This window comes from Capsicum annuum, chromosome 2 (genome assembly GCF_002878395.1).
Source record: "Capsicum annuum cultivar UCD-10X-F1 chromosome 2, UCD10Xv1.1, whole genome shotgun sequence".
Taxonomy (NCBI): Eukaryota; Viridiplantae; Streptophyta; class Magnoliopsida; order Solanales; family Solanaceae; genus Capsicum; species Capsicum annuum.
In genome coordinates, this window is record NC_061112.1 from 105,327,559 (window position 1) to 105,342,909 (window position 15,351).

The window sequence follows — 15,351 nt, forward strand, 5'->3', positions numbered from 1 at the left end:
GACTTTTAATGGAGGACAAAAAGTTCAAACGACATTTCTAAGGCCATTCACACTTTTAATATGTTATAGATATAGATATAGATATAGATTATAGATTATAGATTATAAATTATAGATATAGATTATAGATTATAGATTTACTCCCAAACTTTCAAAAGTGATACGCAAATATCCTTCTTAATTATACTTTTAGCTAGTCAATGTCCTTACCGTCAAATTTTTAGGCCATAATAAGTTACCTAGAGAAACACGTAGCATAATACTGTGCATATATCTGAATTTCTTATATTATTTTACCTAAAATTTAAAAATCCACCATATCATATTATTTTACTTGCATTAGATCCAAAAAAAAAAAATTAGTCTGTGGTTCTTTCTACCAAAAAACGCTTACCTTTTGTTCTTCATTTCACTCACCCTCAACAAAAGGTGAAGGTTTTTCATGGAAAGAATCGCAGGTTATATTTTTATCCGGATCTAATAAAGGTAAAATAATATGATGTGGGTCAAGACTAAGAGAGTCAGTGATAGGTTGGTGTCTATTAAGTTGGTCGTGAGAGGGTCTACGGTGAATGTTATTAGAGCTTAAGCTCTGCAAGTAGGTTTGGACGAGGAGGAGAAGACGGGTTTTGGGGAGGTTTTGACCGTCCCGAGCACTGAGAAGCTTTTCGTGGGAGGAGACTTCAATGGGCATATTGGGTCTTCATCGAGAGGTTATGATGGTGTGCATGGCGGTTTCGCTTTTGGGGAGAGGAATGAAGGATGAGCTTCTCTTTTGAATTTTTCTAGGGCTTTTGGGTTATGGATAGTGAATTTGAGCTTTCCGATGAAGGATGATCACCTTATTACGTTTCGTAGTTCAGTGGCCAAAACTCAGATAGACTTTTTGCTCCTTAGAAAGGGTGATAGAGCGCTGTAAAAATTGTAAAGCGTAAAGACTATAAAGTCATACCTAGCAAAAAATTTTCAACTCAGCATAGGTTGTTGGTGATGAACTTGGTAATCAATAAGGGCAAAAAGAAGAGGAGTATGGAGGTTCGGCCCAGGATTAAGTAGAGTAGCTTGACTTTGGCTAGTGCTTTGGAGATGGAGGGAGAAGTTGAGGAGCAGAGGGACTTGGGAGAGTAGAGGAGATGCGGATATTATGTGGGAGACAACTTTCAATTGCATTAGGGAGACCGCTAGAGAGATGTTGGGTGTCTCAAGAGATCGATCTGGCAAGTATCGAGGGGACTGGTGGTGGAACGAAGAGGTTAAGAGAAAGGTGAAGTCTAAGAAGATGGCGTATGCTAAGTTGGTTGAGAGAAAGGATAATGAGGAGAGGCAAACGAATAAGGAGGAATATAAGGTAGCTAGGAGAGAGGCTAAGCTTGCGATTACAGTAGTTCAGACGATAATTTTTGAGAGCTTGTAAGCGGTTTTAGATGAGAAAGGCGGGGATAAGAAGTTGTATAGGCTTGCCAAGGCCAGAGAGTGGAGGGCTTGTGACCTTAACCAAGTGAAGTACATCAAGGGCGAAGATGGTACTGTGTTGGTTGAGGATGCCCTCATTAGGAAGAGGTGGCAGTCCTATTTTCGTAAACTTTTGAATAACGAGAGGGACAAAGGTCTCTTATTGGGTGACGGGAAAATCTGAGGAGTGTCGCGACTATGGTTATTGTAGGCAAATCGAGGTGGAGGAGGTCAAGGGGGCTATTTGCAGGATGCATCGGGGTAGGGCGACAGGACCAGATGAGATTTCAGTGGATTTTTGGAAGAGTACTGGCGCGGGGAAGGTTTAGAGTGGTTGATAGGGTTGTTTAACATCATTTATAAGGCGGCAAAGATGCCTGAAGCTTGGCAGTAGAGTACGATGATTCTATTGTACAAGAACAAGGGAAACATTCACAGTTGCAACAACTATAGATGCATTAAATTGTTGAGTCATACTATGAAGGTTTGGGAAAGGGTGGCAGAGTTGAGGCTGAAAAAGAGCGTGACTATCTTTAAGAATCAGTTCGGTTTCATGTCAGGTCGTTCAACTACTGAGGCCATTCACCCTGTGAAGAGATTAGTAGAGAAGTTTCGGGAGAGGAAGAAAGACTTGCACATGGTGTTTATTGATCTTGAGAAGGCTTGTGACAAAGTTCCCAGGGAGATTTTGTGGAGGTGTTTAGAGGCTAGAGGGGTACCCGTGGCGTACACTAGGTTGATTCAGGACATGTATGATGGCGCGAAGACTCGGGTGAGGATGGTAAGTGGAGATTCGGAGCACTTTTTGGTTTTGATAGAGTTGCATAAGGGATCGAATCTTAGCCCTTTTTTATTTGCCTTGATGATGAATGTTTTGACGCGACATATTCAAGGGGAGGTGTCTTGGTGTATGTTATTTATTGATAATGTAGTGCTGATTGACGAGACTCGAGGAGGAGTAAATGATATGTTAGAGACTGGAGATAGACTCTTAAGTCTATAGGATTTCGGTTAAGCAGGGCCAAGACGAATTACTTGGAGTGTAAGTTTAGTGATGTGTCGCCGGAGACTGGTGTGGTTATGAAGCTGGACTCTCAGGCTATTCAGAAGAAGGAGAGTTTCAAGTATCTGGGGTCTATGATTCAGGGCAATTGTGAGATTGAAGAGGATGCCACACATTGTATTGGGGCTGGGTGGTTGAAATGGAGGCTCGCTTCGGGAGTTTTATGTGATAAGAAGGTACCCCCGAAGCTTAAAGGGAAGTTCTACAGAGTGGTAGTTCGACCGGCTATATTGTATGGAGCGGAGTGTTGGCCAGTTAAGAACTCCCACATCCAAAAGTTGATGGTGGCAGAGATGAGGATGTTGTGATAGATGCGTGGTCATACCAGAAAAGATAAGGTAAGGAATGAGATTATTCGGGAGAAGGTGGGAGTGGCCTCGGTGGAGGACAAGATGTGAGAAGTAAGGTTACGTTGGTTTGGGCATGTGATGAGGAGGGGCTCGGATGCGCCAGTGCGGAGGTGTAAAACACTGGCTATGGATGGTTTTAGGCGGGGTAGAGGTAGGCCAAAGAAATACTGGAGGGAGATGATTAGGCATGATATGGAGTAGTTACAGCTTATGGAGGATATGACCCTTAATAGGAAGGTGTGGAGAACGCGAATTAGGGTAGAGGGTTAGGGGGTGAGAGTACGTCGGTAACAATAGGGGAGTGCTCTTTATTTGTGTCTGAAATTTCTTGTTCGTGGTGCCGAGTGATGTCTATGATTTCAGATAAATAGTTTTTAGATTATCTTGTGATTGTAGTATAATTTGACAAATTGTACTAATTTATATGCATTTATGATTTGTGTTTGTTATAATACTATCGGTCCTAAGCCGGAGGGGTCTATCGGAAACAACCTCTGTACTTCACCTGAGGTAGTTGTATGATCTGTGTACACTTTACCCTCCCCAGACCCCACTATGTGGGAATATACTAGGCATGTTGTTGACAGGCAGACCAGAAAAATCATAACTACATTTACAAGGTAGCCAGAGAAGCCAAGAACTACCAAACTGAATAGCTTATTAGCTGCAGCTAGGTAGTTTCCTTTTTTATTTTGATAAGAAACTCCAGAAGAAGAGGTGAGGATTCCTAGCTATGCAATTGTCAAAAGAAGAAAAGGAGAAAATAAAGTAGTATTTTCAAAAACATATGATTATTCATCTCGTATTAGACAAATCACTCTGCTTGACAGTGTTATGGTACAAGACTATGCTTGATCACGGTTTACAACACAACTAAACGGCCACTACATTCTACCAAAGAAAACACGCATATTGCACGCGCATCCAACCGTTATACATCTTCATCCAAATTTGATCCATAAACTACATTTTACACGGTGAGAGTTTCACCACATAACATGAAAAAAGTGAGGAACACTATTCTTCATCTTCACCATCGTAGTATTCTTCATCATCGTCACTGCTGCCGTAATAGTAATCATATTCATCATCATCCTCGTGGTCATATAGAAGCCCTTTTATACTCTTGGTCCTCATCTGCTCTTGAATTCGGTCTCTTATGACGGTCCCCTGTTGAAAGCCCAATATGTATGATCAGATGTGCAAATTAAAACCACTCTCACTGTGTGCGTGCGAGGTGCTAAATTTTTTGTGCCTAGAAACTGTGGAGGATTAAACACACCACCAGATAGAGACAAGAAGAGGATGGGGGTTAGGAGGGACGGGGAAGGTGGGAGAGAGATCGAACCATTTTGTGGCAGCCCTCTTCAAACATCTCAAGGAAACCAGCAACCAATCTATCAGCATTCTCCACCCAAATATTTCGATGCTTTGCTACTGTTTGAATCTGCAACAAGTATCTTATGTTCATTTCATCAACATAGCAAAAAGCTCTCATAACTACATACTGCTCAATTTTATATTGTCAACCGAGCCGCATCATACAGGGGAAGCAAACTGCAAAAGCTCGTGAACACTTCATTACAGGTTGAGTAAATTACTATATACTAACTAAAAAGCTCCAGGCCTCTCAACAAATGAAACCATACCAATGTGGAAACCAACAAAGTCAAAACTTGAATTTACACAAGAGTGTTGCACTGGAGAAAAAGAATCATTCAAACACTGTTGCACGAAATTCCGTCAGCTTAAAATATAAAGGATCTAAGAATACGAGAACCTACAAGAAAATGACAGTTGCACAGAGATGATAAAAGACTAGAACACCTAACACTGATGTATAATGTTGATATTCCATTATAAGATGTGCCACCAAGCCGTTTACACTTCATAATATTCACTAGAACAACATCATACCCGGTATAGTCCAACAAGTGGGGTATGCAGAAGGCAATTCCGTTGTATTCTCCAATTTAACGTTACCTTATATACCATCCTATTGTTTCCCGTGCTACCCTTACATTGCTCCAAGTGCCATTTGCACAATGTTTTCTATGTGTTCTAAATGTTTACTCTGCGAGGGATAAAATGGAACATATTTATCCATTGCAAAATTACCAGTACTCGGATGCAGCTATTACTGAGTATGAAAGGGCTCAGATGGATAATGCCTCGGAAAACTGCTAAGTTGTTTCCATGCAGGAATGATCCAGGCAATTTGGTAAGGCAGAAGAGATGGTGGAAAATTATTCCTACATGCATCTGGTGGACAATATGAAGGAAGAGGAATGAACGCTATTTTGAAGATGTAGCCAACTCCACAGAAGATTAAAATGAATTGTGTATTTTTTGTTTCATTTTTGGTGCAAGGAGGGCCTAGCAGAAGATGTAGATTCTGTAGTTAAAACATTATTGGATCATTGTAACTAGTTAACAAATCGGTTATGTTTGTTGGGGTTCCGGTGACAATGATTCTCTTAGCACAGTCTTCATGCTGAGGGATACTCTTTTGATTATATATCAAATATGTAACCTTGTTCAAGAAAAAAATGCTGTTTGAACAAATGATAAAAGGACAGAGATCATCGTCTTAATATCCTTTCCTCTTTTGCCTTTTCCAGATAATTGCCAAACTACATTCACAAACCACATTCTATGGAGATTGGAGACTCTTCTGACAACTTGTATTCGAAATAACGAAATGAAAATCAGTTAATAAAGAAGAATATACCTTCTCTTCCACTTTCTCTTGTTGTTTCTTTACTCTCTCGTGCAACTTCTTCAAACCCCTATTCACTCTCAGCCTTTTTTCCTAAAAGAGGCAATAATGAAGTTAATATATGGCAAAGCAGATAACGAAACGAAATGTAAATCTAATGCTATCACAGAAAGTCTACATCATCATCTAATTAAACACTTTCTTTATTTCAATACATTCGCGAAAAAATAGCACTTTTTTCGTGAGAGAGGTAAGGTATGTTACATCACCAAATTAAAGCACCAAGGAGTATACCTTCACATAGCTGAGACCAAGATCTGTTCTTGAATATCCTCGGTCCAAATTTCGCATCACATATTCATTGTAGTCTTTCACAATCCTCATTATTAAATCTGAAGTAGATATGCCATCAGTCCGCTTGGTCTCCAAAAACTTACCTATGGACTTAACCTAAAAACACAGGTTTTCAAAATATTAACATTACACAAGACTTAGATTGCATCAAAAAGCGCATATCAAACTAGATATCTTATATTGATTAATAAAGGATCTACAACAAGCAAATAAAGAATGAATTTCATGCAGCATGTTGAAAAGACGAACAAGTTGCAACCATCTTCGTATGTGCACACACAAAAACGCTCTACAGACAAACGAAATTGTTTAAAAGAAACATTAAAATAATAAGGTAGAAAGTCGTGTATGATGAACTGAAGTTCATTTTAGACTTACATACTCGTAAACATCATTTCCAGCTCCACTTGCATCCGCATAACTGACATGCAGAGACAAGAAGATGAAAAATTAAAACAAAAAATATTTATGAACCAAAATGAAACACAAAACAAACAAATAAAATAAAGCAAATCCTACAACAGGGGGAGACCTTAAAGTAAAATATTGAATATAATGAGGAATATGGAAAGCTCATCTAGATATATTTCCAAGGAAACAAGGACCTTAAGCAAATTAACAGAAGTAAATTTTTATGGGCCATTAGCCTTACGGAAGAGCATCATGTGCAACATAGTCAATCTGATGTTTCTCAATGAACTCCGGGGTAACAACCCAAGGTGCATCTGGAATAACTTCATCAACCCATCTGCATCAATGCATACCCATTTAACTTGATTGAAAATGCACCATAACAAAATTGAAGATAAAGGCTGATATTAACCATTAGAAGCTACAGTATTAGAATTTAGAACCATCTAATCTATGTTCTTTTTTAGAAAAAGATAACAGTCTTGTACTGATAATAAAATCAGCACCAGGTTAGTGCTGATAACAGTATGTGCAATTCAAAAAGAGAGAGAGAAGAGAAACCTAATGTAACAGTAACTTGCAAACTACCTATTAAATTTATCAGGTTTCATAAATCATCGAAAAATTCCCGTTTACACCAAAAATAAAACAAAAAGGCAATTCATCTTGATCTTCTAAACGGAACTGCTCGTCTTCAAAATATTTGAGTTCCTAACTGTCTTATCACCCTTTCTTCAACCAATTCATCTCACATTGAGTAGAAGCTCCAGTATAGTTCCAGGCATAACCCAATTAACCCCATCATACGTAAAAGCATGTGCCACAAATTTGTATTTTTTTCGTCACGAAGCAAGAGAATCTCTTACTGGCGTCAAGAAGATGCAGAGATTGCAGAAGTAGTAAATACAGAAGGTTATCAGCCATAGCTACAACAAACACTAAGCTAATGCTGAAGGCTGGTGAAGCCCAAAAATTAACAGGACAATTTACAGGGGAGAGATTCTTCCAACTATACAACCATAGAAGGCTTTTAACTTAGGGAGTTGAAATCTCATCAAAACAACTGCAATTCTTTTCTGTCCAGAAACACCAAAAGATACAGACTGGAATCATCTGCCAGAGACCTAATGTACTTATCATCATTCCATTGGACCAGCATTCATAGGCCTCTTTTATTCTTTGTAGCATAAACCATTTGAGACCAAAAATAGAGAAACACATGCCACAAATATCTGTGAAAATTGGACAGTGCAGCAAAAGATGTGTATTGGATTTTTAATTGTGAGGGCATATGAAATATGTATTGACTGTCTGAATTTTTCGTTTGTAGAGATTATCGTGTGTGAGGCATGCTTCATGTAAGGTTATCCAGCTGAAACATAATATCTTGAGGGGAGTGCTATATTTCAGAGCCATCAGTCAGTCAATTATCTAATTGGAGGAGAGAATAGGTGTGTGTAGCCTTCCTTTACTGAAGGGTGGTTGCTTCGGGGCTGTCGGTAATATATGGCTTGACAGAATGTACATCCAATTTTAGACATCCATAAGGTGTGGCAGTTCCCAACCTTGAATATCCCTCCTAGTTGTATTTTTCCAGCAATTATTTTGCCAATTAGATTTTTCTTGAGCTATCGGTTTACAAGCTTGGAAGTCATTTTTTAGGGTAGAACCCCTTACCTTTTGTCTTCCCAGAATTTAATGTTCGTACACTTTCTAACTTAAAGGAAGAACTTGGGGAACACACTGTATAGGAGCGGTGTGGATGAAATGGAGGACTGGTGTCTTGTGTGATACAAATCTGCCAACAAAACTAAGAGATAAGTTCTATAAAGTGGTGGTTGAGGTAGAGTGTTGACCAGTAAAGAACTCGCACGTCCAGACGATGGAAGTAGCAGAAATGAGGATGTTGAGATGGATGTGTGCGGATGTGCAAATATACTAGGAGAGATGGAGTTTAGAACGAGGTTATACTGGACAAAGTGGGAGCGGACCCTATGGTGGACAAGATTAGGAAGGCGAACTGAGATGGCTCGTCCATGAGAAGAGAAGATTCCACACTGAGAAGGTGTCAGTGAGACGTTAGCTATGGTGGGCTTGAGGAGAAGTAGAGGTAGGCCAAAGTAGTAATGTGATTTAGACTATGGGGTTCACCTGCAGCTTATCGAGGACATGACCCAAGATGAGATGATATGGAGAACGAGGATTCGGACTGGAAGTTAGTAGGTAATCGAGCAAGCAGTGTCTAATTTTCTCTATCATCATTAGTATTATTATTAGTACTCTTACGCTAGCCTATTATTGGATTTTTTTTTACAGTAGCTGATTTTTAATTACCTTTTGCTTAGGTCATCATACTACTTGTTATTGGTATTGTTGTTTTCTCTATTATTTTTAGCATGACTTCATTACTGTATTTTCTTTTACATAATGTTTTTTAATATATATATTACTTAGGTCGAGGATCCATTGGAAACAGCCTTTCTACCTCCACAAGGTAGGGGTAAGATTGTGTATACACTACCCTCTCCAAACCCCACTCGTGGGAATAAATTGGGTATGTTGCTGGTGATGGTGGTAGTGGTACTACAGAACTTTATCCAGCATATTCACCTATCATCAAAGCCTATTTTCTTAAGCACTGCTAGAAGATAGGACCCCCTAACTTCATCAAAAGCCTTCTCCATATCAAGTTTACAAAGAACACCATAATTTCCATTTCTCGGCGGAGAGTCAAACACCTCATTAGCTATCAAAAAGCATCAATAAGTTGTCTTCCTTGAATCAATGCGCTTTGATGCCCTGACACCAGACCTCCAAATACTTCTTTTGAGCCTTTTAGCTAGTAGCTTAGCTGATATTCAATAAATATTATTGATCCAACTTATGGATTTGTAATCATCGATTCCTATGGCTCCTTTCTTATTGGGAATCAAGACAATGATTCATTAGTAGATCTCACCATGAGGCTGTGTTAATAGAAAATGTTTAGAGCCATCACATCCATTTTAATGATCTAAGCCTCTTGGTAAAAAGCCATTGTGAATTCCTCGAGGCCCTGGGCCTTGACGGGTGCACAAAACTTGATAGTGGTAAATGTTCAGGTTCCTCGAAAAGATTTTTCCAATCAGTTCTTGTCCTCTTCCCCTCTTCTAAAATGTTTCCCTCTTCTAAAATGTTTGGCAAATCATCTGGTCTTAAAGTAGGTCTCCATTATTCATATTCAATGTAAAGTATTTTATAGTAGTCGAGGATCTCCCCTTATATAAGATCCATGACCTCTACGATCTCAAAATTCACCAAAAGTCTTACAATGCAACTGGTTCTTCCCTGAGAGATAGCAACTCTTTGGAAAAACTTGATGTTCCTATCCTAACCCTCTTGAGTTCTATCTCCAGGATATCTCCTTTGTCCTCTACACGGTAAGAAGTTGTAGTTCTTGTTCCAAGTCAAGAATTTTATTTTGACCTCCACAATTTGAACTCAGCCTTTAGAGAATTGTTCAAGCACCATAAGCTCATCTAGAATCTTGCCCTTTATTTTTTTTTTAAAATCGATAACTTTGTATATATTGATAGAAACATCAGTACTTAGGTTGTACTGAGGCCGTATTTACAAGATAAATCCTATAATCCCATGTCTATAATGAATCCCACACATCAACATCAGATACAGGATTATTGGACCAAATCTGATTACACCGAGAACACAAAATCAAGATACAATTCAACTTGATCTATTCTATACTATTCTCTACATTCTCAAAGCACCTAACATTCCTCTCTTTCCAAATTGTCCACCATATGTTAGTTGGTATGATTCTCCATCTACTTTTGCTTTTAGCCTGAATCCCAGCTTCTTCCCCACATTAAAGGTCCCTGTTATCTTTCCGGGCATAGACCAAGACAAAACTTTTAGATTTAGGAATAGCCTTCATAATTTTCCAGTGATCTTACAATGAAGGAACAAATACTTAACAATTTCTGCCTGCTCTCTACAAAAAATACTACTAGGACACAATGTCACCCCCTTTTCATCAGATTGTCTTCTGTAAGGATTGCTTCCTTAGATAGAAGCCAAATAAAATAAGCTACTTTGTGAGGAACATTTACCTTTCAAATAATTTTCCAAGGTCATCTGACATTCTGTTGATTGAGGTTGTTCATCCTCTTATATTCTTTGCCAACCTTTAAGCTTCCTTTGTCACTACCCTGCCACCAAAGTTCATTTTCCCTTTCTTGTGTCCCTTTAAACTCGCCAATAATGTTAAAAAATTCTGCAACTCTTGTCATTTACTTGTCTTCTGAAATTGATCTCCCAAACCTTTGACTATCCACATTTCTGCAATGGTCCTTTGTTGTTATAACATTAAGCTATAAATGTCTGGATAAATATTCCAGAGAACCCCCATCTCATGCCCATCATCTACACAAAAGTTTGTCTTTCTCCATTCTTCAATTTAACCTCAGTGTTGATCTTGAATTCATCCCACAAAGCCCTTATAGATCTGAACAGGTTAGCACCATATGGTGTACTTACTTCCTTTGTTATCCACTGTTTTCCTCCTCATACTTGACTTCAATGACTTCCCCCCACAACATTTGTTTATCATTAGCATACTTCTACAACTATTTCATTCTGAGAGTCTTGCTGTAATTCTGCAGATTTTTAATCCCCAAACCCTCGTAACTTTTCTCTACTATCGGATTTTTCTTTTCCTTTTCCTGTCCTTATTTCCTTGCCTTAAGAACTTCATTCTAATCTTGTCCAATCTATTTGTGACCCCTATGGGTGTGACCTCTACAGGTATGGAAAATAAGGACATCATGTAAGTTGGCATAGCATTCAGGACAGAGTTAATAAGAGTTACCCTGCCTCCTAGTGACAAGTATTGCCCTTTCTATCTCACTAGCTTCTTTTCACACTTATGTGTTGCACCATTCCAGATTTCTTTGGATTTTGATTTGGCACCTAAAGGTATCCCAAGGTATGCCGTTGGTAAAGCCCTGACCTGTCCACCTAAGATTGTATCCAATGTCCCTATGTTGTTTACTTCATTAATGGGGTAAAGAAAACTCTTTCTCCAATTAGCATGTAACCCAAAAATCACTTCAAACAGAACCAGTATCACTCTAAGATATTTGAGTTGAACTTCTTCTTCCCCACGAAAGTTAAGTGTATAATCTGCATATTGTAGATGAGTCACCTCTAAACTTTCCCTTCCTTCACTAGCCACATCAAACCCGCTCAACCAGCCTCTTGTGTTCGCTATTTTGATCATGTTGTTGAGTCCCCTGCCTGAGGCCCATTTGTGCTCTTAAAAATCCTACTAGTGCACCATTAATCAACACTGAGAAGTTCACTGAAGATATGCAGAATCTTATCCACTGGATCCACTTAAGTCTAAATCCCATCTTCTCCAAAACTCCAAGCAACCCCAATTAACATGGTCATAAGCTTTTTCTATGCCAGGCTTGCATAGAATTCCTACTTCCTTTTGCTTTAGTCTTTCTTACAACTTCATTTGCCATTAGGACTGCATCCATAATTTGCCTACCTTTAATAAATGCCATTTGTTTTGAGTCGACCAACTTTTCCATCACCCCTTTCAGTCTCTCTGTTAGGACTTTAGAGAAGATCTTATATATATTTCCTATCAGGCATAAGGGTATAAAGTCCTTCAACTTAGTGGCAGTCTGTTTCAATGCTTTGAAACACTCATTTTGTTCGGTGAAAATGAGGAATTTGTCTAATTTAGATGCCTGGATTGAATCATCACTCTTGGACGGCTGGACCAGGTGCAGTGTGCTTCTTGCAAAGTTAAATCTATTATTCCCAAGTCCTGAATAATCTAAGAATGCTTTGAAACACTCATTATGTTAGGTGAAAATGAGGAATTTGTCTAATTTAGATGCCTGGATTGAATCATCAATCCTGGATGGCTGGACCAGGTGCAGTGTGCTTCTTGCAAAGTTAAATCTATTATTCCCAAGTCCTGAATAATCTAAGATGCCTTCATTTCCCTGATTCTCCCGATACAGTTGTCTCTCTCACTTTCAGACCCATAGACACTGAAGTATACACCAACCACACAATTTTCATTCCAAATTCCCATGATAGCCATCAATTAATTCCAGAGTTCTTCTCTTCCAACATTAATATGAGGCCCATACACCCCTATGAAGCACTATCTGAAGTACTAGAGACTGAGCTCTACACAGCCCATTGCCTCTTATCCCACGTGATTATAATACCCCCTTCCGTGTCACAAGATTGCAGATCTGCCCAGTCAACCCACTTATCGCCCATATTGTCTAAAGAAGTTATCAGTCAAATCCTATATTCCGGTTTCTTGGATGCATAAGATGTCAATCTTCCTTATGTGTACTAAGGAACCAAGAATGTTTCTTTTATTATCATCATCCATACCCCTCTAATTAGTGCTTAAATCTTGAGCTTTACTACCCTATCATTTGGTCCCTCCATCATAATTAACCCCACAATTCAACCTTTTTCATTTTGTTCTCCCCTTTCTTATTGTTGCTATTTTCCAACGCAACAAAATTAATTTGACCCCAAAAGCTTTACAGGGTTTGACCATCACCATTTTGTCCACCTTGAGGTGTCTATAACTACAAGTTCGTGAATCATAGCAAAACTGGAGCCTTTCTCGTACCATGAAAGTAGGCCCGTGTTTGAGAGAAGAGAATGAAAATTCAGATTTTTTATCACTTCTATGCAAAATTACCGACGACAATTTTGGCTGATGTAGAGTGATTATTTAATTACCAGTGATTTCGCCTTATCATCCGCTTCAGAGTTCTGATCTATGGTGTTTTTGTTGTGCCGAGACTAGGCTCAGCCAAGAAAAGATCTGGAACCCCTTTTGGATTAGTAGGACTCTGGTTCACTGATAAAATTTCCTTGTGTCTCTCATTTCTCACAACAACAACCAATTTTTTTAATACAATATATCTAAAAGGAACCTCAACTAGTCATCTTAATGGCAACCGTAACGAAATGAACAGAACAAGAGAAAGATTACACAAAAGAATCAACTTAAATAATGAATTACAGGCAACAACAATTTTAAAAATCCGAGTTACAATATACACAATATCAGAAACATCTAAATGCAAATAAGTTCATAACGTATTCTGAAAGACATCAGACAACTGACTGAATCTCACCTCAGCAATTAGAGAAACTTGATCATTTCATTAAGATCAAATGTTAAACTTTAAACAGTATTGACAACTCCATTGAACCAACCTGCAGTGGCGCAAAGATTCATAGCGCTCTTTCTCATTCATGACAGTTTTCCCCTTGTATTTGTGAGTGATTTCATCATTGCAGCATCCAACAAGAAGCTGAGTGTTGGGCAATCTACATTTAGGCAATGAATAATTCAGTCTACGTAAAAGGTATACTCAATTTCGCAAATTCGTCATTGCTCTACAATCATAACAACTTACAATAATATTCCAAAAAAAACCGAAAAAGCAACTTAGGCAAACACCTTTATTACACTAGATACCTTTATAAACATGTACCATAAATCAACCAGACTTCTGATTGAATCCTCTCACAAATTATCCCGAGAAAAAAAAAAACATTTTCGTTCCAGGTCCCTTAGAAATCCAGCATCCAACTTGATACTCCTTCCGTTCCTTCTTACTTGTCAAAGTTCCCTTTTTGAGAGTCGAAGCAATATGAATTCTGACCAACACTTGATTTATTTTTTCGTCATATTGACATGAGGGAAAATGCAACTTATAGCACTTTTCGTATAGTTTTTGAGTATCCAAATTTTAATTTTAAATATCAAATTAATCTAATTTAACTCATACTTTGAAAATTAGTCAGACTGTCTCTCGGAAAGCGGAGCAATATAAAACGCATGATTTTGTCAGAATAAAACTTTAAGAATAATTGTAAAATCATACAGAATATTACGCCAAGGAAACGTACAGTTTCTTAGCTTGTTCGAGGGCGCGAGCATGGCCGAAATGGAAGAGATCGTAAATACCGTCAGCGTAAATACGAGCGGGTCGATCTGTAGGCGGTGGATTCGGTGGGATCGGTTTCAACCGTCGCTGTTGTGGTTGTGGTGCCTGTTCTACTACTTGTAATTCTGCATCTTCACCTCCATTCTCCATTGTTTCGGTTCGGCCTTCTCTCTTTTCCTTTTTCTCTCTCTGTGTGCTCTGCTATTCCCCAAATGCAATTTGTAACGCATAAATTGGGAATACTTAAATATACTCTCTTCTTATTTACTCACACACACAAAACACGGAGTACCATGCCGACTAATTTTATTTATTTAATTTATTTAATGGATAAGGATTTAATATCCCCAACTTTTAATTTACTCACTTTTAAAAAAAGAAATTCAAAACATATATTTCCTGTGTGAATATGAATTAATTACTTCCTCGCTCCGTCCATTTTGTGATAGTAGTTGTTAAATTTTTCTTGTTAAATTTAGAAAGTATTAAAAAACAATTATTATATTATATCTATTTTATTTTTACTAACTATAGTTATTATCTCTTATAATGCTCATATAATTAAATTTATTATTTTTAAAAAATAACATAATAAAATTATATTTTATTTAATATATTTTGAGTGAATCAAGTAAAGATAAATGAAATAATTAATTAATTAATTAACTTAACGGTGAAAATGATGAAAGAAATAAATTTACACCGCTCATTATATTTCGTGATTAAATAATGAGAATTATAGGTCACTCATCGTGCGACTCGCTAGTAGATTTATTTCTCCAATTAAAAGGGGAATCAAAAAGTAATCAATAACATAAATTAACTTGAATATATTTTGATTTCTTATATTGCTCAAAATTCAATCAGTTAATCGGTTGAAGAATTTGAAGGGAGAATCTAGTCCATTTTCAGTTCTTGTTATCCTACATAGATTTATTTTCTTTTGCTCTTTTTCTCGTAATTTTCTTGAGTCATGATAGTACTAGTATGTTTTTC

General features: G+C 37.8%; 1 protein-coding gene across 1 annotated transcript; it reads right to left on the minus strand.

Moving 5' to 3' along the window:
- Positions 1-3,636: 3,636 nt before the first annotated feature.
- Positions 3,637-14,720, minus strand: LOC107858892 (choline-phosphate cytidylyltransferase 1). Its single transcript, XM_016703697.2, has 8 exons — positions 14,318-14,720; positions 13,619-13,732; positions 6,591-6,686; positions 6,317-6,359; positions 5,879-6,034; positions 5,597-5,677; positions 4,214-4,312; positions 3,637-4,035 (listed from the first exon to the last, which is right to left on the minus strand). The coding sequence occupies exons 1-8, from the start codon at positions 14,503-14,505 to the stop codon at positions 3,883-3,885; spliced, it is 930 nt and encodes a 309-aa protein (XP_016559183.2). The 5' UTR covers positions 14,506-14,720; the 3' UTR covers positions 3,637-3,882.
- Between the last annotated feature and the right edge of the window lie 631 nt (positions 14,721-15,351).